Source organism: Amphibalanus amphitrite, unplaced genomic scaffold (genome assembly GCF_019059575.1).
Source record: "Amphibalanus amphitrite isolate SeventyFive unplaced genomic scaffold, NRLGWU_Aamphi_draft 000317F_arrow, whole genome shotgun sequence".
In the NCBI taxonomy this organism is placed as follows: Eukaryota; Metazoa; Arthropoda; class Thecostraca; order Balanomorpha; family Balanidae; genus Amphibalanus; species Amphibalanus amphitrite.
In genome coordinates this window covers 391,586-412,515 of record NW_024881812.1, presented here as the reverse complement: position 1 = coordinate 412,515, position 20,930 = coordinate 391,586, and the positions used below count along the sequence as shown (strand labels likewise).

General features: G+C 50.1%; 2 protein-coding genes across 3 annotated transcripts in view; one reads left to right on the top strand and one right to left on the bottom strand.

Annotated features, from left to right (window-relative positions):
• Positions 1–4,156: 4,156 nt before the first annotated feature.
• Positions 4,157–9,093, top strand: LOC122388313 (mitochondrial pyruvate carrier 2-like). The gene is made up of 6 exons (XM_043379285.1): positions 4,157–4,250; positions 6,636–6,746; positions 7,167–7,207; positions 7,531–7,631; positions 8,438–8,533; positions 8,674–9,093. Exons 2-6 carry the CDS (start codon positions 6,656–6,658, stop codon positions 8,711–8,713), a joined length of 369 nt encoding a protein of 122 aa, XP_043235220.1. The 5' UTR covers positions 4,157–4,250; positions 6,636–6,655; the 3' UTR covers positions 8,714–9,093.
• An 80-nt stretch (positions 9,094–9,173) lies between these two features.
• The window catches only part of LOC122388312 (synapse-associated protein of 47 kDa-like), a 55,942-nt gene continuing 44,185 nt past the window's right edge, over positions 9,174–20,930 (bottom strand). The window contains exons 6-8 of one of the 2 annotated variants that reach the window (XM_043379282.1): positions 16,351–16,499; positions 11,281–11,415; positions 9,174–9,947 (exon numbers count right to left, since the gene is read on the bottom strand). In XM_043379282.1, coding sequence (XP_043235217.1) covers positions 9,814–9,947; positions 11,281–11,415; positions 16,351–16,499 — 418 coding nt within the window. In that variant the 3' untranslated portion in view covers positions 9,174–9,813. Of the gene's footprint in view, positions 10,189–11,280; positions 11,416–16,350; positions 16,500–20,930 lie in introns of both variants that reach the window. The other variant, XM_043379284.1, reaches the window with a different exon arrangement.

Sequence of the window (20,930 nt, the reverse complement as noted above, 5' to 3'; positions counted from 1 at the left end):
GTGCTTAATCACATGCTTGATGAGGGTGCTTAACGAGGGTCACAACTCACGATCTGTTTTTGACTCGAGTATGAATTGGCGGCGCGAAGCGCCGCGAAAATTGGCAAAATCACTTGGCAAAACAGCTCTAAAACATGACTTTTGCAGCCTGTGTAACAAGTTTAATGCCAGAGCACCTAAGGTCTGATCTGCACCAAGTCAAGTGGCCTTGCATATATAAAAAAACTTATGCCCTTTCAACCGTATAGCTTATATCCTAGAAGTTTGAGTTTGTTTTAAAGGAAAAGGGTCACCTTTAACATGGGGTTTGAAACTGAGATGGCCATCTTGTAGCCCGTGTCCGAAAACCCCGAGAGTGTCCCACCTTACGGCCGATTTCGGCCTCCATTCGTAGGTATCGGCAATTTTAAAAGAAAATATGCCAGGAATGCGTCCTTATCCCAGGAATGCGTTCTTATCCTGTAATACAGCCACCCGCGGCGAGGCTTTGGTTTTTAACCAATCAGCTCCAATCAGCTCAGCTTTAACCAATCAGCTAATCTGACACAAGCCGACGAGTCTGTCTTCTGAAGGCTGATTGGCTTGAGTGTGATGTCATCGCTATGACATCATACAGAAGGTGCGGTAGAGAGTACAAACATAGTACCAATATGTTAAATAGTTTGACATCCTTTTTTGCGAATTATGCACTTCTGGCACCAGATTTAAAAAGAACATGAAAAATAATAATGTCAAAATGAAAAGCAACGATATCTTCATATTTCACGAAGGTGGCACTTTTCCTTTAAACTGCTCAGCACTCAGCAGTGCGTAAGGAATCGAAATCCGGCGAGTTTTTGGAAATTGAAGAAACTTTTTATGGATATCCCTAATCTGTAGCGTCCAGGACCGCTTTCTGAATCCGCCACTGGTCAAGAAACATTCAGTCAAAAGAAAAAGGCTCATACCACAAGTCAGTTTTACCGTGCTGTGGGTTTTAGGAGGCATACCTGTTGTCAATGGTACAGTAAGAGTCGATCAATCGACTCTGCAGCACTGCACAGTAATGTAAAGGTAGCGGCGCAAGCAATTCATGTAATTCGGATTTTATATCTGTGATCTCACGAAAGGACAATGGAGAAGTAAGCAGGAAATACAAAAATTGGCCTAGGCATTGTTGGAGGGACCCATTTGTTCGGAGCAGTCGATCGCTTTTTACGAATCTTTTTATCTCAGCCTCTGAAATAATGGGACGCCCTCACGACGGTGAAGCTGACTGAAACTCAACCCAGGCGCAGGTTTAACCACCGATCCACATCTACGGCCAGTCGGCCAGTAGCGGCGGAACACTTTCATTTAAGGGGGGGGGGGCACTGCCGACTTTTGGTCCCATTCTTTCCATGCAACGCCCATGGGGCTCATGTTAACCCTCGCCCGTATGGGGGGGGGGGGTCGAACGGACGAAACGAACCCTTCGGTTTTTTTGCGAATACTCGCGTAAACAGCGGCCGATCGCGACGAAACTTTTAGCACCCTCGCGTTAATCAATTTTACACCTACCCTGAAAATTGAGTGACCCTTGTCCAAATAACCTTTGACCTGTGACCTACTTTTCGAGACCATGTTTGGCCGGAATCGCGATTCGGCGCATGTCGACTCGCATTAGCCGCGCGTTTGCAGTCTTTTCGTGGTTTTAAGCGTTCAACATGGGATATAATGTGGCTCCCATGCATTAGGGTGGGTGTCAAGGTCACCGGAAGGTCAAGTCAGGTCATTGACGTTTAATGACCTCGGTTCACTTTTTCGAGTTTTAGGTACATGGTTCTAGACTAGATGCATTTAGGCCAGTTCGGGTCGCGGGGTCAGGTCAGGTCAAGTGAAGTCAACCAGTAGCGGTCCTGCCAGGAATTCGTAGTAGGTGTCACTGTCAACCGCCTCTGACAGTTTCGTAACATATTAGGAAGGCACCAAAACTACTTCGTAAATGTTCATATGGTTGCCAAATTCCAATTCAGCTCCAAAAACTAGCCTAAAAACATGTAAAACTCGAAAAAGTGAACCAAGTTCATCAAAGGTCAGTGACCTGACCTGAACTTCAGGTGACCTTCAAACCCACCTTAATGCATTGGGAGCAACATCATATCACATGTTTGAACGCTTAAAACCACGAAAAGACTGCAAACGCGCGGCTAATGAGAGCCGACATACGCCGAATCGCGATTCCGATTTCCGACCAAGCATGGTCTCGAAAAGTAGGTCACAGGTCAAAGGTCATTTGAGTCAGGGTCATGAAATTTTCAGGGTAGGTGTAAAATTGAATAACGCGAGGGTACTCAAAGTTTCGTTGCGATCAGACGCTTTTTACGCGAGTTATTCGCGAAAAACTGAGGGGGGTCCGTTCGAATCGACCCTCTCCCCCCTATACGGGCGAGGGTGTTTACAAGTGCATGATCATCCCCCAACCTGGAAACTCATGTACCTATATGGTGGAAAATGGGGAAATTGGATGTTAGTGTTTTGCTATTTGTGTGTTTTGTCAAGAATTAAAAATTAATCAAGGGGGGCTCTAAGCTTCCCAAGGGGGGCTCAGTTCAGCACAGGGGGGGGCTCAAGCCCCCCCAAAGAGATATAAAGTTACGCCCCTGACGCTGGTCCCACCCTGCAAGTAAAGGGAAGAAATTTCTTGAACACTATAAAGCTGCGGGGGTTGCGACCAGGATAAATGGTGGTTTCTGAGCCTGGCCGCAAACTTGGCTATCTCAACTCAAAACTAATGTTAAGATGGGAGGGTCCCTTTAAGGTCACCTTATGTCACCATCCTCGTTAAAGTCGTTACGTTACCTACGCAAAATCGCATATGGCGAATCGGGTTGTGCTTTTTCGGTCTCGATCAGTATTCAGTCTCATAGTTGCTGTCGCTGAAGATGGGTAATGGCCAATGGGCAATGGCCGCAATAAGAGAATAGATAGGTACGCTGAATTAGCCTGTCCGATACCTATTGACAAAGTCTCGAAGATTTCCTCGCATAGAAAGAAAACTGAACAAATTTGGCTGGAAAAAATGCATTATGTTAGGTACACAGCAAACCAGGAGGGAGTGTGAGGGGGCTTCGGCCGGTCGTGTACGCCCTTCGTTAACGACCGCCGCTCCAGATTACTACTTGACTCTACAGGAGCAGGAGCAGTGGTAGTAGGCCCTGGCCGGGACGTCTCCCATTGGAGCACGGAAAGTATCTACGAAAGCCCCCCGCAGCGTCTCAAAGCCCTTTCCGGATCCACCAGTCCAATGCCGAGGTCACCGACCCGAATTTAACCATTCGATGCAGCTAGCGAAAAAGAATTGAGACGGGCGGCCGGCGGCATTATATATGGCGAATCGCAGACTGGTTTTTTATTCACCTTTTTTGGATCGATTCAATTCAATCATTGATTCATTTGATTTTGTTTGATTCAATCACCGTTTGATTCCTTCAAAAAATTTGGTGAATCGATTCCTTTTGATTCAGAGAATCAAAAAACAATAAAAGGAATGATTCACGTTTGATTCAGCCAAATTTTTTTTTTGAATGATTCTTTTTTTATTCAATTAAAAAATAAAATGTACAAAATATCAGGGATAGTATTGTATTTGTTGTGTTCTTTTTGTTGTCATGTAATGGCAGTAGTGTTAATATTTGTTGATAATAAACTATGTTCATTCACTTCATTTTTCTAAAGTTCATGAATCATTAATTTTTTTGATTCAATCAACCCTGATTCCCAATGCATTTGACTCAATCATGGCTTGTGAATCAAACAATTATGACGGTGAATCAAACCTTTTTGATTCAACAAATTTTGTTTGATTCAATCCAATCGATTCAATCACAGATGAATCAAACACCAGTCTGGTCTGGCGAATCGTTTGGTGCTGTTTCGTCCCTTGTCAGTCGGGTGGTCGCTTTGTTACGTTGACGTCAAGTGCAACTTGAAGTTGACCTTTTCAAGGTCACTCAAGTTAGTCATATTTTGTGCAATTAGAAAAAAAGCATTTTAGGTTAAAAAGCATTAGAAAGGTGCCATTTTCGAACCTATCGACTCGGTAGTTCTTGAATGATACGATAATTGCAGGATTAGCAGTGAAATAGGAATAGGAATGCTCACATTATCAGCTGATAGAAACTTTAAGTGGCGCTGATGTTGCAAAAGCGGTGCGGTGTTTCGACGATCTCGAGCTTAGCGGGGAAAGAAAAAATCGAAAAAATTATCTATTTATTTAATTAAAGGTCGAGGTGAGTTTCCTCGCTTTGTATTTATTTTTATGAATTCGTCATCTTCCAAATGTACTTGTGCAATTAATTTCATTGTGAATATCGTAGAACCCTCTGAAGAACCTATTGCTGATCAGTGTTGAGTTGAGTGCAAGGCCCTATATAGGGGAGAGTGGGGCACATTCGTGCAAAAAATGGATAAACCCATACATCTGTTCTTTGGTTAGTGCAATGGCAAAATTGTTGATTGTAGTATGGAAAGGAACTATTGCAGATAGTTTTCCTCTTTAAAAGTTATCCTCTAAAATTATTGCTTCCATTAGAAAAAATGACTTTTAATAACTCTGAACATTTGCACGAAACTGCCCCACCTATGGGGCACATTCGTTCAAGAGGTGGGGCACTTCCGTTCACCCTGCAAAGTTCGAGAAATTACCGGGCATTACCAGAAATTTACCAAAGGAAATTGGCAGGGGGTCATTTCACTCGATTCCTTTCGACAAGAATGCATTGCACAACATATGTAGAAAGAATGGGCTGGCCAACAAGAATGTGCCAACTGCCGGCCTCCGTGACCTCGACAAGTTCGCGTGAATTGCTCGTCACGACGTCGCAAGCAGTCGAGACTGAGTCAGGCGAGCGTCATTAGAGAAACCTACTACAGATAAAGTCATAAATCGCAAAAACTAAAAAAAATATGCACGAATGTGCCCCCAGGCAGTGCGTACACGAACCTGCCCCACAACGTTATTAGTAATATATTTCAAAATTTCTTTTTGAAAAAATGACACTTTTTCAACAAACAAGTTTGCAGCAGTTCCGTGAATAGAGTGAGCTTCTTCACCCCCAATTTTGAAAAGCTGAACCACATTTCCGAGTCAGGATCACGAAAATGGATGATATGAGAAAAGTTTGGAAAGCTCACGAATATTACAAATTTGCGTTTTTATCAAGCATGACAGCAGGTACAGTGTTGTCTTCTACGGTGAACGAAGGGCGGCAATGATAGACATATTTCCATAATTTACCTTGAGCTCGTGCAGTCACTCGTGTTCCCATAAACTGCTGAAAACGAATGTGCCCCATGCACGAATGTGCCCCACTCTCCCCTACTTCACCATACTGTTGAGTGTTTCATTCGGCCTTTTTTGTTTACAGGTGGTTCCAAATCATAAGCTCTATTTAGCTGTAGTTTCCAAAGACTTCCAAGTTCTATTTTCCAGCCTGTAATTTAAGGTTTGGTTTATCTAGTTACATGTTGGTGTTTGATTAATCCCAATGTCGTAGCGTGTCACTGCAGTTTTTCAATTAAACTTAGCTCGAATGTTTGAATAGATGGATTGACAGAGCCAGAGCCCATGCTACGCAGAGCTTGTTGCGTAGACCCTGAGCCCCGATGCCTACCGTCTGATCATATGATTCTGGTTTCTGGGTAAAGGAATAATTTAGATGCTTAAGTTTAACAGCCATTCAAAGCCAGATTGAGATGCAGCCTGTCCCACTTATTTGACTTCAACTGGCTGCAGCTGTTCCCACCAACTGTAGATCAACCCTGTCATGAGTCCAAAATATCAAATGTCACAATCAATCAGAATACATTATTTTCCCATTAATTCCACATTTTGAGCTTCAAGTTCAAATCAAAGTAAAGGTGTTGTGCATAGAAAAAAAAACAAGTATTTTGTACAATAAAGAACTATTTGGCAGCTGACAGATTTGGGTGTACAAGGCTGCCTAACACCAACCACTCACATCATTGACACATATGGATGCTTCTAAATGATTCATGGTAATTCCTCATGGACACTGTAATGAATGCATTGCCTGTGTTGCTACTTGCTAAGACTATCTGTAAGAATCTTGGCTAAGACAGAAAAATGCGTTTTTTTTTCTTGCTCCTCACCCACCTTTCATTCTCAACATCCTATGATTTGTTTGGGTGAGAAGAGTTGCCTCATTTTGTTCCACTTTACTTTCAGTTGAGTTTTGTTTTATACAAAAAAAACTTTTTGGAATACAACACTCCATGAAAAGCAAGGTTTGATTGTTACATTGTTGATCTTTTCTTTGGATGTATCGTGATCTCTAGCACAAAAACAAAATGTGCTGGCAAGTGACATTTGCTTTTTCAGCCAGTACCCATTCTGGCAATCCTTTTGGCTGTCCCTGCACAAAATTGCATGCCACAGCTGACAGCAGCATCATGCACCCCAAACCCACTTGCCTCCTTTCTAGCAGATGTTTGGTGTTTTTCAGCCAGCGTAGAATCACAATGCACCCCTGGTCTGACCCAGTGTATATTGACTATTGAGGGAAGATATGACCTGCTCTGTCTCCAGCATTGTCAATCAGCAATGACTCAGTCATTATGCACCATACATTAACCTGTTCTGTCTCTTCTGACAGCTGTGTGAGACAGCCCGACCATGGTGCTCTCCGCCGCCTACCGCAGTGTGGTTCGGGCGGCCGACGTATACGTTCCGAACAAGCTACGGCCGCTGTGGGAACACCCGGCCGGTGAGTATTGCCGAAGCAAGATTACTTTACTAATATCGCCGACCAGCGTAGACGGTTCAGCATGTCACGGTGCGGATGTCACCGGTGCTTAGACCGCGCCTGGAGGCCGTACCCGGGTACGACCACCTGTGACACCGATACAGGCGGCACCTGTCGGTGGTACAGGTGTTACGGACGTACACCTGCCAGTCATTACCGTTATAGTACGCCGGCCGAGAGTGCTGTCAGAAAAGCGTTTTGGTGCTCACTTGTTCACTTGACATGTTATATTGTGTCAACCACATTTTTTTTTTTTGGTATTCGAAGTCTTATGAATTACACCAATCTTGTGGGGATGTCTTACAACGAAAATATGTAAACAGAAGGAATAGTTGGCGTTTTCATTTTTTCGGTATCTCACTTTCCCATCCACTTTTTCAGGTCCCAAAACTGTGTTCTTCTGGGCTCCTGCTTTCAAATGGGTAAGTAGTAGGCATTTTGAATTACTGCAAACGTATTCGGTCTTTACAAATCTTCCAAGAGGCATCATCCATTGCAATCTTTATTCTTTACTCTTTGTAGGCTTTTGAGCCCGTCAGTCAACTTTTCGAAACTCGTATAACACAATAATTTAACGTTTATACCTGCTATCGCGTCAATACTGAGACAATTCTATATGAACCTTGCCGTTCTAAGAATGTAGCCAGTTTCAGTCACCCCTAGCCCGTTTGAGCCGATGTGACCGACGCCCGTTCACCTCTCGCGCTTCCCCTGCCCGTTGTGACCGTGCCCCCTCTCTCCCCAGTGTCTGGTGATCGCCGGCCTGGGCGATGTGAACCGACCGGCGGAGAAGCTGAGCGTGGGTCAGGCCGGCGCGCTGGCCGCCACCGGCCTCATCTGGTCCAGGTGAGACGCCAGCACACAGTAGATGAACTGCCGTGTCCGTGTGTGTGGGGGGGGGGGGGAGGGGGGTCGTTGCTAACCACGACTCATTGACGAATGTCTGGTGCGGGCCCGTCTGGCGTCTGGTCATTGACCTTGAAAGATGGAAAGATGAGTGACGGTTGTAGTCATGCTCAGTTGCATTGGTGAACGGAGTCGATAAGGATGTGATCTGGAAATTCGGTCTGTGGTCGTTGTGTGGTCGTTGGCAGACAGAAGTCGGTGAAGTTTCGTAAGCGTGCACAGGTCACCTGACTAGCTACCCCGGTATAACTGCCTACTGATACTGGACCTGTGCAGAGCAGAGGTCACGCAGGTCACGGTGTACCACACTGTTGCGAAACGTGAACTTCACGGCGTGTGGCTTTCACGACTTGTCCAAAACAGCACGAGCGGTGATAAGAGAACCCTATGGCATGTGCCACACTATCTGCCGCATCATGCAAGGACACATGCTATTTGTGTTTCATTGTCTATAGACGTATTGTGTACTACACTTTGTGTTATTTTCCGTTTCCCTTGAATGTAGCTACAGCTGTATGTCCCAATTAGGCCCGTGAATTTCCATTTGAATGACGGCTGTTACGGCTGTGTTGTCGCTCCGTCGGATACGTGCACTCGGTTTTGAGGCGCAGACTTGTAGCTCTCAGCTGTGCGACTGCCTGGTAGATACTCGTGTTTGTAATGAGACGGGACTTACGATATTAAATGCGCACTGCTAAGTGACACATTTTCATAATTGTGTAGCACATTTGTTTCTTCTTTTTCAGATATTCCATGGTCATTAAACCGAAGAACTACAGTCTGTTCAGCGTGAACATCTTTGTGGCTGCCACGGGCCTTTTCCAGCTAGGAAAAATTTTCAAGTAAGTTTACTTCACTTTGGAAACGTTTTTGCCTGCAATAACCAGTTCCTTCAACGGTCCAAATTGTGCCCTTGAAAGACAGATTGGGGCCACTGCGCGTTAGAAGTTAGAACGTTGACCCACCTCCCGGTCTGTTTCAGGTACCACCGCGAGCAGCGGGCGCTGAAAGCCGCCTCCTAATGGCAAACTAGTCGCATTTAGGGACCAGACGGCGTCACGGGTATCGGCGCCGACCGGCCGCTGCGTGCCCGAACTATACTGTGATGCGTGACTGGGGGACGGCCGCCGCGGACGGACCGGGCCGTGCGGCGCCCGTGCTGTCTCAGTGTGCCAGAGTTCTTATATATGGGGTGCGTTTTGTTGGAAACTTGCCACTGAGCTCGACTCGAAGCTACTGACCTGTACCTCAGAGCTAGTCGGCCAGCAGACTTGCCCTGAACATTTTATTATTTGATTCGGAAATTTTACGATTTTTGTCGTATCTCAGGCATCGAAGATCATGTAAAGACTTGTCTGTGATCATGAGCGATACGGGATGAATAGATGGCGTACAACATCTGCTCTTCTTTTCAAATAATTATAACGTGTCTTAGTCTCGACTAACTCGTTCTCCACACCTCCGGCCACCAAACACAGTGTCTATAGTTCCCCTTCTGGCGTGTAATACGTCTCAGCGATCCGGCCGCGGACAGCGCCGCGGTCGTCTCCCGGGGTCGCCCTACCCGGGGATTGAACATCAAACATTCACACACGCACGGCGAGAAAAACACTGAAACGACGCACCGAGCGCCCTCGATAAATACAGCGGCGCGCAGCAACTCACTACAAAACATCAACAGTCTGCACACAGGTGCCCCGGCCATACACAAGTACACAGTGATATATCGATAAATCCTGGTAAACACATTGTCCGCGCGGCCGCGCTGGCCGCGGAGTGCCCACGTTACCGACTCGCGGCCTCCCGGCGGCGGCCGCCCTGGAGGAATGCTTCATTAGCTGGCGCCCGAAAGCCTGCAGGTGCGCCGCTTCTGGCTGTGGCGCGCCGCCTCTGCCGCAGGGTGCGGCTCTCCAACCAACAGGTGCGGTGAGACAGGAGCCAAGCGGGACGGGCATGCTGCTAGCTACCTGCTACAGCGAGACGGAGCGACGAGGGAGGGGGAGGGAGGCAGGGTGACAGGCTGCGTGCGGGCGGCGGCGGCGGCACAAGCGACGGCTGTGGCGGCGGGCCGGCCGCCGGAGCGCGCGGCAGCGAGCGAGGACGACAGTGGCCGGCGGCGGGATCACTTGAGGTCCGCCTCCGGCTCCTCGTCCTCCAGCATCTGTTCAATGTCCTTTTCCCAGTCACCGTTGCTGTCCTCCTGGACAAGCTCGTACTCGCCGAGCTCGGCGTTCAGCTCTCGCTCCCAGTCCTCATCTGGCCGACAGAGAGGGCACACGGCGCGCTCTGACCACCGGCCGCGCGCCTCGCCGCACGCGCTACCCACCGACCGACTGGCTAGCTAGCAGGCGCATGCACCACAACGCACGCACACGGAAACAGAGAGACAGACAGGCAGATAGATAGATAAGGGTGAAGACAGACAGAGAGGCGGAGGCGGCGGGCGGGAGAGGGGCGTGTGCCGGCGGCCGGCTGGCGCTCTAGCGGGCGGCCGATGCTGAAACAGACCAGCGCAGTCTCAGCACAGCAGCGCCGCCCGGCGGGCTGCCGCCCAAACACAGCGACGGCAGCGCCGCCCAACGGACAGACGCGCAACTGCAGCACCCGGCGGCAGAGCGCTCCAAAGCAGATTCTCCTCAAAATGGATGAACCAGCTGAATTTCTGCCAAACATGATGATTGGAGAAGCTCTGTTCTTAACGCAGGAAGCAAATGAAGATTATTTTAAGCTGCTTTCATGGCAAACAAAGTATTTTTAGCAAAATGTTTATTCACAATGCACACAGACGAATCAAAACCGCTCTCGCAGGGTTCAGCTAGGAGTGCGTCAAGGAAAATGAAACTGAAAGAAGGATCGGGGCATGTGTGAGTGCCGTTGTGGTGCCTGCGACTTTTACTGCCAGTAGCCAGCAAATCAACAAAACACTACACTCTACGAAACATCTACAGGGATAAAAACGGTGAAGAAATACGTTTAGTGAAACCCAGAGATTGAAAACAAAGAAATAAAACGAAAAACGAAGGAAAAGGAATCCTTAAGACGGAACGTCATAGAATAACTACATGACCCTTGTACCTAGGTATACTCACTGAGCTATAATTACGGTTACAGTTTTTGCTTGTCCATTTTCCAGCGGCCTCATATACTCTAATTTAACGTTAATTTAATAAAATTTTAACGAGTACAGTAAACTGTATGTTACTTTTACAAAACTTGACCTTGACCAAGTCACCTAAGGACTATATACACAGTCATTGGACCACAAGCATCACGCTAACAATAAATGTGAGTGGAACCCTGCTCTTTGGTTATAGGTATTGCAACTATCACATAATTCGCGTATCTAGCCCGACTGCCACCTAAAACAGAAGGTCTGTGACAAACTATTTAAGACAGAAAGCAAGGAAAATAAATGTTAAAAACTGATCACAAAATGATATGAACCCCTCCTCCTACCAATGATCCTACCACGTACCCCACCCTATACGTTACGCCCCCACCCCTCCTGCTCCCCCACCCTGCCCGGTCATACGACGCGTCCCTGCTCAGGGCGCGTCCGACGGCGGCGGCGGCGGCGGCGGCGGCGCACCTTTTTTATTCATGCCCAGCTGTCGGATGCCGGCGCGGACCTCCTCCAGGTCCTGCGAGCTCGGCTGTATGCTGTCCGAGACGAACTCGTGAGGACTGTCGGGCCGCTCGGCCGCCTCCTCCTCCTCACGAGACTCTGAGGACACAGGGGTAGTTGTTAGTCGGTGGGTAGGGGAGGGAGGATTCAGTCTGAGGACACAGGGGTAGTCGCTAGTCGGTGGGCAGGGGAGGGAGGATTTCGTCTGAGGACACAGGGGTAGTCGTTAGTCGGTGGGTAGGGAAGGGAGGATTCAGTCTGAGGACACAGGGGTAGTCGTTAGTCAGTGGGTAGGGAAGGGAGGATTCAGTCTGAGGACACAGGGGTAGTCGTTAGTCGGTGGGCAGGGGAGGGAGGATTCAGTCTGAGGACACAGGGGTAGTCGTTACTTCATGGTTAGAGGACAGGAGAACTCATTCTGAGGACACAGAGGTCGGCTGTTACTCCGTGAGCAGAGAATTGGGGTCTCTTCTGATGACACGGGGAACGTGCGTGGGTAGAGAACGGGGGACTCGTTCTAAGGGCGCTGGGGAGGATGTTACTTCGCGGGAAGAGAGGATGGGAGGACTTGTTCCGAGGACGCAGATGAAAGAGCTAATATTGTCGGAGGGCACTAACGAAGGGGCGAATGATTACTGGGACAACGGCAATGAAACAATCACATGTCTCACGTCACGTCTACTTTTACATATCGTCTTCAAACGGTTTGTTTCCGAAAAAGCAAACCTTCAATCACTTCTTCAGCTCTCAGTGCTGCGTCATTAGTTTTCCATGCTATTGTAATTGATTGTCACCAGCTCACGTCACCCGTACACCGACCGGAGCGAAGGACTGAACGCCAAGACAAACACTGACCCAGTCTTCTACCGATGCTATCGGGCGGACCGGCCTCGTCCGCCGCGCCGTCCATCCGAGCTGACCTTTCCCTTACTAACCCAATCTGTCGGGAACAAGGGCGACCAGTCGCCGCCCGGCGTGTTTTTGTCTGCGCTTACCCCGGCACGCCCACACGGGCCAAACCACTTACTATACCTACTGGCCGGCCCACCCGCCCACACTAGTCGACCCACTCGTCTTCCATTGACCGACCCATCGCCTATATGTAGCCCCACTCGCCCCTTGCTGTCACTTTTGCTAAGATCTACCATTCTCGAACGGTGGTTACGTGTGTTTTTTTTTCTGATTCCCAGGTCTTCGTAACCACATGAAAAGCGATGAATCTGATGTTCTCGACAAGACTGAAACTACTATGAGTTAAACTAGCGATATCCGAATCCTGGCCCTCTGAAGTGCCAAGCTATGTAATGTATTTTTACATTGCGTTTCTATAGCGATCGAGGTATGATGCCGATACATCGAAAACAGCGAATGGTTTGATACTGCATGAAAAATAAGCACGCAAACCAGGCAATTCAACGTTCAGGCCGGTCCAGAAAATTTGCCCTGAACGCGAATAATGTTATACCCAAATTCAAAGTTGTCAGGATGGAAAAACAACATTCAGCCAGTAGCCATCAGCGATACACCACCGCCTAGCATAAGCCGAAACTGTGACGCCAAGAGGAAACGGTGCCGCCATGACGAGTTATTACATGCAAATATATGACTCGAGAAACCAATGGTCTGAGCTGAAATTAGCATATTCAGCGCAGAAGTTTCAGCCAACCGCGAAACTGAATCGACAAACGGCTGGCCGCGGCGCGCCAAAATAGCCTCCGGTGGGCGTTGTCGTTAGGCGGCGCCAGAAACGGCCACTCCGTCAAAAGGCGGCGTCTGTGAAGGGCAGCTATATCCGATGGCGGCGCCAGTGCAGTGACGGGCAGCTATGTCAGAAGGGCAGCTATGTTTGAGAGCGGCGCCAGTGACGGGCATCTATGTTGGAGGGCGGCGTCATTGACGGTTGGAGTTGTGACAGACTGCTCAACTCTGTGAGCCCGCCAATCCCTTGGAGATGCCTCAATCACAGGACACCGGGATGAAAGCACGTCTCCGCTCCGCAGTAGCACGATGAAAAAGACGACTACCCGCAAAACTAGCTTGCCATACGACCAGCAGATCTGCAAGACACCTAATGGCACCTGTTGAATAATACAGCACAATGAACTCAGGGCCGTAGGAGTGGCCAATGACCCCACTGTTGCCAGCTGATCACTAAAGCACAAAGGAGCGGTGATCGGACTCAATGCCGTCCGTCTAACACCAGTCCCATCCCAAGAGCAGAACCCGTCCCATACATACGGATGGGGAGGGCTGGGTAACGACCTTCTGCGGGAGGAGTCGAGGACGAGGGGGAAGAAGGCGACTGTTGCTACCGGCGGCAAGTGGTCGGGCCGAGCAGAGGAGAGTGGCTGGCTGAAGGGGGTCAGGGTAGAGTGCATACATAAGTCGGCTGTGGAAGGTAAGGGCAGGGGGCAGAAATCGGCTGTGACGGGTCAGGGTAGGAGAGAGTAACCGGCCGGAGAGGGTAGTGGTGTTGGTGTCAGTTTCAGAAAATGTATGTCCAATGTCCGTCCAGAGTCCAATACATACGGCGACTGCCCGTCCAAAAATGCCCAAGCCAGCCATTTGTCCAAAGATGTCCGAAACCTACGCAATAGTTAACACTCAGCAGTCAACATTGTTATTTCATTTCCTTGTACTGTCACCAGCTCATAAGAGTTTATCGTATCGAAAGCTGAGCTTTCTATTCCCCAATTAATGCTACACACGATTACTTTATTTAAGTGCTGATGTGTAGCAAGTGATTGTCCAATGTTGTCCAAAGCCTGCTGTCATTGTCCAACCAAATTCCGATATGGGCTTTGGACAAAATCGGAATTCCAAAGATTCAAGTTCGGATTGACACCACTAAATTCAGGATTGGACGGAGATGAGGAGATATCTGTGAAGGGTCCGATCAGGGACATATATCGACTACGAGTGGGGCAGAGTTCAGGAGCTAGCTGCGAGTAGGACAGAGTACAGGAGTCAGCTGGAAGGACCCAGGAGCTGCAGACGCCACCGCCAGCGGGCCATCAATCCGCGTATGACCGAAGGCCGGCGGCTGAGCCGCCCCGTTACCCTATCAGGGAGTGACAGGCGGACCGGGCCGCACAGATCGACCGTCGATGGCAACGGCCAGCCCACCAGAACCGTGGGGCGCGCACTTCTGCGGAGATTCCGCTGCCGGGTTTCAAATGGACCAAATGGAATTGATCAACGGATTTGAGCGAAAGTCAAACAGAGAGGCTCTTATGCCAGAAGATAAAGGAAACGTCTCTTGAAAAAAATTATTAGACGAAGAATAGCATTACTATCAATTTTCTGCATAAAATTGTGAGATACAAATTTCAAACTAAAGGCTGAAAGCTAATTTCTTTTAGGCCATCCTGTATAACTACTCCCTTTCATAGAATACATTTTAGACAACACGATACAGAAACGTAGACCTCTAACATTTTACATTCACCGCGCGCTGCCTAGCGGCCGCCGCTGTTTTTACCGCTGGCAGTGGCGTCGCGATAAGGCGCCATCGGCACTCCATCTGGCGCGGCCTTTTGACGACCTCCCATCGGCCGGCTCTTATCTCAGGGGGCGCCGAGAAGCCGCCACTAGCTCGACCAATCAATAGGCGGGCCGCCATTAAAGCGCCGTCGTGCCCGGCCGACACTGATGAAGGGTCCCAGCGACTCTGTGCGCCTCGGCAGGGCTTTGTTCGGGTCGTGCCGTCGCGTTGACGAGCTGTCGCGGAGTGAGCGCCAGATAGAATAGAACAGACACCGGCGCGTGTTCAGGAACAGCTCCGTGAGGCGCCGCATATAGTCTAAGGGGATGGGGCTTAGGCCAGCTGCTATAGACTGTGGCGTGCCGTTCAGTATCCTGGACACATTCGCCGACCCCCGCCAGGAGCCGTTGTCAGGGAAACCAAGGCTGATAGACCACCCAGGGTGCGGCCGCAATAGGCGCGTGCAGAAAGTAAGACATACCACAAAACATACCTGCCGAATCAATAGACAATAGTGGACAAGGATAATCATCAACACGAAGAAGTTTCACATGAATATACTGTAAAAGCTTGCCGTGCAGTGTGCCCTGTCCCGAACACTCAACAATCAGGTAATTAAAATGAGAATAAACCAAAACAAGGCGTCATTTCTGAAGCAGGCCACATGTGGGAACTATGCCCTACTCATGCATTAATAATGAAGGTACACAATTATAGAATTAGCACTGGAATTTCATTAAACCGAAGCAGTAAATCCGCGGCAGCACGATCTAACCGTCCTAGCTAAGCCGACAGCCCGACGGTATAGGTCCGTTCCTTATCTCTGAGGGCGCCCTCCACTTGGTCCGCCCGCCATCCTGTTCTGATGGTCTCTTCCCGTGAGACAATGGCGGCAACAGCGCCTGACGGGGCTCATCTCCCGCCGGCGCCGCGCTCATTTCCGTTGATTAAACTGAGCTAACGAGCTCCGCTAGAGCTCCTCCGAGTCGGTATCAAGGACCGGGCGGCCGGGCCATGAACCTCGGCTGTTTTAACAGTTAGCGCCACATACCGCTTTGGAGTAATGGGAGTAAAATGACCAGTCGTTTCTGTTTATAGCGTCCACGGGCTCCGGATCACTTAGAACAATGGCTTTGTCGCTGGCTTTCCAAAATCAAGGAGTCGTGATTGCTAGTCTTGATCGCAACGGTCAACAAAACGAATTGTCGCCATAAGACACGCGTTCACAGCCAAACCAAAGTCCGACTTGGTATCCTCTGCACAGTTCGACTACGAAGTCACAACAAAGTCGGCAGGCCAGCGCTACTCCACCAAATGACGAGCACGCTCCCACCCACCGTTATTGGGCCATTGTGGATGACATACAGCGTACTTCGACCGGTTCATTGGGGCTCTGAACGGAAACCCGGCGGCCATTAATAACACAGCCCTTCCATTCCGGCCGCACCTACCGCACCGGTGCAGGCCGCCCAGGGGAGAGTCAGGTCTGCCGCGGCTGCTGCTGCTAATTTGACTGACTGGCCCGACTCCCACGGGACGCCGAGTCTGACCTTTGGCGGGCTCGGCGGCCTCGACAGACGAGGTGTGTGACGAGTCCTTGGAGTCGTGTCCCTCCTGCGCCAGCGAGCTCAGCTCAGACGACTGCCGGATCAGTGAGACGCGGTAGAAGTAGTTGCGCCAGAACGTCTCCTCGTTGATCCTGTGAGAGGGAGCAGAACGGTGGTCGGGCATTTAGGGCGACTCTAAACGCCATCGACTGGAAGCCGTTCAGAAGAGGACAGCACACAATCGGTGAGAGGGACAAAATCGTTCAGCTGAAAACGGATCAGACGTTCACAGAACAATGGGCAAAAGAGATGGTCGTTCAGGAAATTCTGGTAAGCAGATCGGAAAGAAAATCCGCGACAAGTCGAAAACAACTCTGACTTTTGTTGTGACCTTTATCGTGACGTTTCCAGAACATAAAACAAGTTGAAATAGCAATTAAGCTAATTGGGCCCATCTGCATAAACAAGCAGAGTAGCACAATTAGAATAATACAAAATATGTAAACGTGCAACTGTACTTCCCGGCCAGCTTCAACAATGATGTTTCGGTTACCCTGGTGATCTTAACTTGCATTACTTATCAGCGCTAGCTTGAACGAACCAATACTCCCGAAATTTAACTTTTGGACGACATTCATACACCGACGACTTCATCCTTCATGCTCTATTCCAGCCCCTTCTTTCCGACACCGCAGGGACCCCCGCAAACTGCCCATGTAATTGTAGCCCTCCACCATCACAGAACCATTGTGTGAAACGGCGGCCGCGTTGGCGCCGGACACTCTAATTAATCCCGATCAAATACGCCGACATCAAAGCAGCCCCCGGGGCGACAGCACCGAGCTGGGATATTGACACCGACTGAGCCGGCCTGTGGGCGGCGGCAGCCCAGTCACCAGCTTGATATTTGCCGGTCTGATTCTGCCCCATGCGAGCTGAAACTGACACATGCCGGTGAATTATAGCACTGAATTTTAAAGCAGTGTCTCCTGGTTCGTTAGAATTCACAGACATGTGTCGGTCTTGGATAACAGTCCGTCTCTCGTCGATTCAGTATTAGCTGCGCCTCCTCCCACCCGCTGTTATCTGCATATATGCCACATCACACTGTGCTTTGTCGCCGCCCCAACCAGTGTCGTGGTCTTTCAGTAGGCATGCCGACATAGTTCCACCCCTCAGCGGCGTCCCGTGTCACCCTGATTTGACCCCCTAGTGAGCTCGGACAGTCAGTATCTCCCACCCCACTTTCCTGTCCTGCTCTGTGTGTCATGTCCCAGTCAGCGTCCCTGATCGTTCGTGCAGCGTCTCCGTCCGTCAGCCGCCCCGCGGTGTCGTGTCTCCGTCAGTTGCAGTGACACCGGGGGCCGGCGCCGTCTCATCGACCCGTCGGCCCGACCCGACCCGGCACCCCGAGTCCCGCCGGCCGGCCAGCTCCCTCTGAAAATCAATCAGTGTCGCGGCCGCCGCCGGCAGTGACCCCGCCGAACCCGGCCGGGGCTGGGCAGCGCGAGGTCCCGCCGCCGGGCAGTTTCAGTTCTTTTGTTCGGGTGGGCGCTTTGGGTCCATAGGGACCGTTTCAGGGCCTTGGGATGAGAGGATAAGGGGGAAACATTGGGCTCATTCGACCACAGATTGGTGGACCGCGGCGGCTGGGACTATCCAGGACGAATGCTCCGGGGGATAGGTTATGCAGCCGCTCAAACTGTCCCCCCGGAGGTATACAACACTTGGAACAGCCCTCCACCGGTTGTCTAGTAGGGTGACCGTCAGCTCAGAACAGGGGAATGTGGTTGAGGATGAGGATGAGCTGGCTTTGCGAATAGGACGGACAACAAATGTTCAACAAGGCTAGACCACTTTTTCGAACGAGAGAGACCGCATCGAGACGAGCGCCAGGGGATCGTCGCAGCCCGCTGCCAAAACCGCCTGGCAGAGTCGTGGGATGACTGTATCAATCCAGGGCGGAGGGCGGGGGAGGGGAGGGCGGGGCCACCGCCTAGTCTGACTCACCAGGCTATTTGTATGTGTGTTTGGGTGGTGACGTCAGCCTGTTCGTCTTGTGTGTATGTGGGCGTCACTCTGGGCGACTGCCAACCTCTGTCAGCCCGTTCCAGTTATCACGAGCGTGTCGGTCGGTTCGTGTGTCTTTGGTATGCATAAGCGGGATTCTGAGCCATAATGTGGAATTGGTTGCAGGAGATTTTTGACATCGCTACCATGAGGTCTCCGTCGTCCTCCATCTAGCTCACAACAGGTGACCGGCTTCTCATGAGAGAGCATGGCTGCAGACAACTCAACGACCGCCTAGCCATCAGTGCTCGGGATTTAGTGGAACGGTGACATTTCCACCACGACACATGCCACAGATGACTTCTCGGGAACTTCAGCAGTGCGTTACGAAAAGTTGGTGCTTCGAGTTTCAAGCTTGGGTAGCGGATTCGGCCCTGTAGTTTCACATAGAGTGAAAATAACCCAGATACTGAAGTCTCGAACAAGCATGATTCATCAGAAAACCAGCTTGATGTTTCATAATCTAGGACAGTTAAATAATATTTTTCTTGCCGTACCACGATTGAAGCTGTTGGTGAGCGTGACATGAACTCTCTGGACTCTGAGATGATTTCTTTTCGGTCCATGAAGACATTATGCAACCATTCAGGCAGGTATTTGTGCTGATCAATACCGTCTGCTTTCCAGCCACCGCTGTCACCCCGACCTTCAGGCGATAAGAGCGCAGTCTGCCGGCTCCGAGACCTGGCTGTCTAGCCGGGGTATCCATCACACACCCGAGGGAGTGTGACGATTCCGGGAGCCAGACACCCAGCACCCAACTCCACTTCATCAACACGTGGCCGGATTTGGAGAACGCTCCTCCTAGTTCAGCGCTCTCTGCACTCACCTCGCCAAATGAACTCCCAACTCTCTATTCCACCGAGCCACTTCCTCGGAAATCCGACATTTTGCCAAGTGATTCCGTTTGACGAATCAATTTCCGGGTGCGGGGAGCTGGGCGATTGGTGCGCGCTCGGGCCGATCTGGCGCGACTGGCGGGCGCGGCACGCCGAGATAGAAGGGAGCAATCAGCGCCGCGGCACCGGCCACCTCCTTCAATATCCGGGCCTGACGAGTGCGACCGCCGCGCACGGACGGGTCGCTCTTCCGGGGGCGGGTCACGGCGGCACTCGGCGATCCCGTGTGACCAGGTACGACATATAGCGCGGCCAGCCAGCCCGGAAATGATGGCATAGACCTCCATCAGACGAGATTCCTGAGCTCATGGAGACGGGCGGGACAGTTCAGAGATGGAATCAGATTCAGTGGTACGACCGCATTTTACAGCGATGGCGCCAGCTTGCAGCGCTTTATATATAAATCACTGTGCACGGCATGACGAAATAAGCGAGACTCATTTTGATTTGTGACATCAAATCCAGTCACACCGCAAATAACAGCCTAATAGCACAGTTGCAGAGGATACCAATAATTTCATATTAGACTGAGTTATTTTTGCGGCTATTTTTCATCCCAGAAAGCAGGCTTGGCATAAACTTTGCCAGGCGCTTGGAACAAAGAAGTCGACAACAGCGAACATTTATATACTGCAGGCAGATGGGTGGAAGCTGATAGCTCTGAAGGTAGCTGAGAGCCAAGTGCAAACACGGTGATGTGTTTTCTGAGCACCAGTGAGTCGGCTGACGGCCGAGCCCGATGGACCGAGAGGATGACGCTACAGTTGAAGTTCTCAGAGAAGAGGAGAGCTGAATGCTAACCCACAGAGTCACAGGTGTTGGTGTCAGGTGTGCCCCCCCCCCCCCCACACTAACATGAAACGTCATAAAAAAACTAATTTGTTACTACGACTTTGCGCAATGCTGTACAGGTTTGAGCGAGCATCGAGCGAATTTACCGTAGTAGGTCATTGCGGCACAGCCTGCATTCAGGCGTCAGTACAACTAGCGCCATCTATGAACAAGGATATGAAGCAATGGTTCCCGCCAGCCGGCGCGCCCTAAAAACAGCTGGAAGAGTGCGAAGAAACACACTTTATTGAAGTGACTATGGGCTTAAACAAGATATGCATTGAGGTGTATCGCATTCTAGCTTGTCATATTATTGGTACCACCTGTCGTTCCGATAACAATGATTTGAACTAGCCTGACTGAACCAGAGGTGGAACTTTTTGTTTTTCATTGGGGTTGTAGTTTGCCGGAGCCCAGGGTATACCCCCACCAAAACCCGAAAAGTCCCCGGATTCGGCCCACTATTTTTCGGGAGGGGCCCACATTTTCATTTACAAAAAAAAATATATAAAATAAAATAAAAGTGGTCCATCTCCAGGGAGAGACGGCTGACCCTGTCGTCCCTCCATTGGCTATGTGCCTGGTTGTAGGCACTCGGGTATCGCCAGTCGCCACCATGGTCGTGGCGATAGGCGGCGGAACGGGGAGGGCACCGGGGAACCGTGCCCCCTTTGATTTTGGCATTTTAACATTAGCCCTATGGGCGTTGCATGGAAAGAATGGGATCAAAAGTCGACAGTGCCCCCCTTAATTGAGGGTGTTCCGCCGCTAGGTACTGGTCGT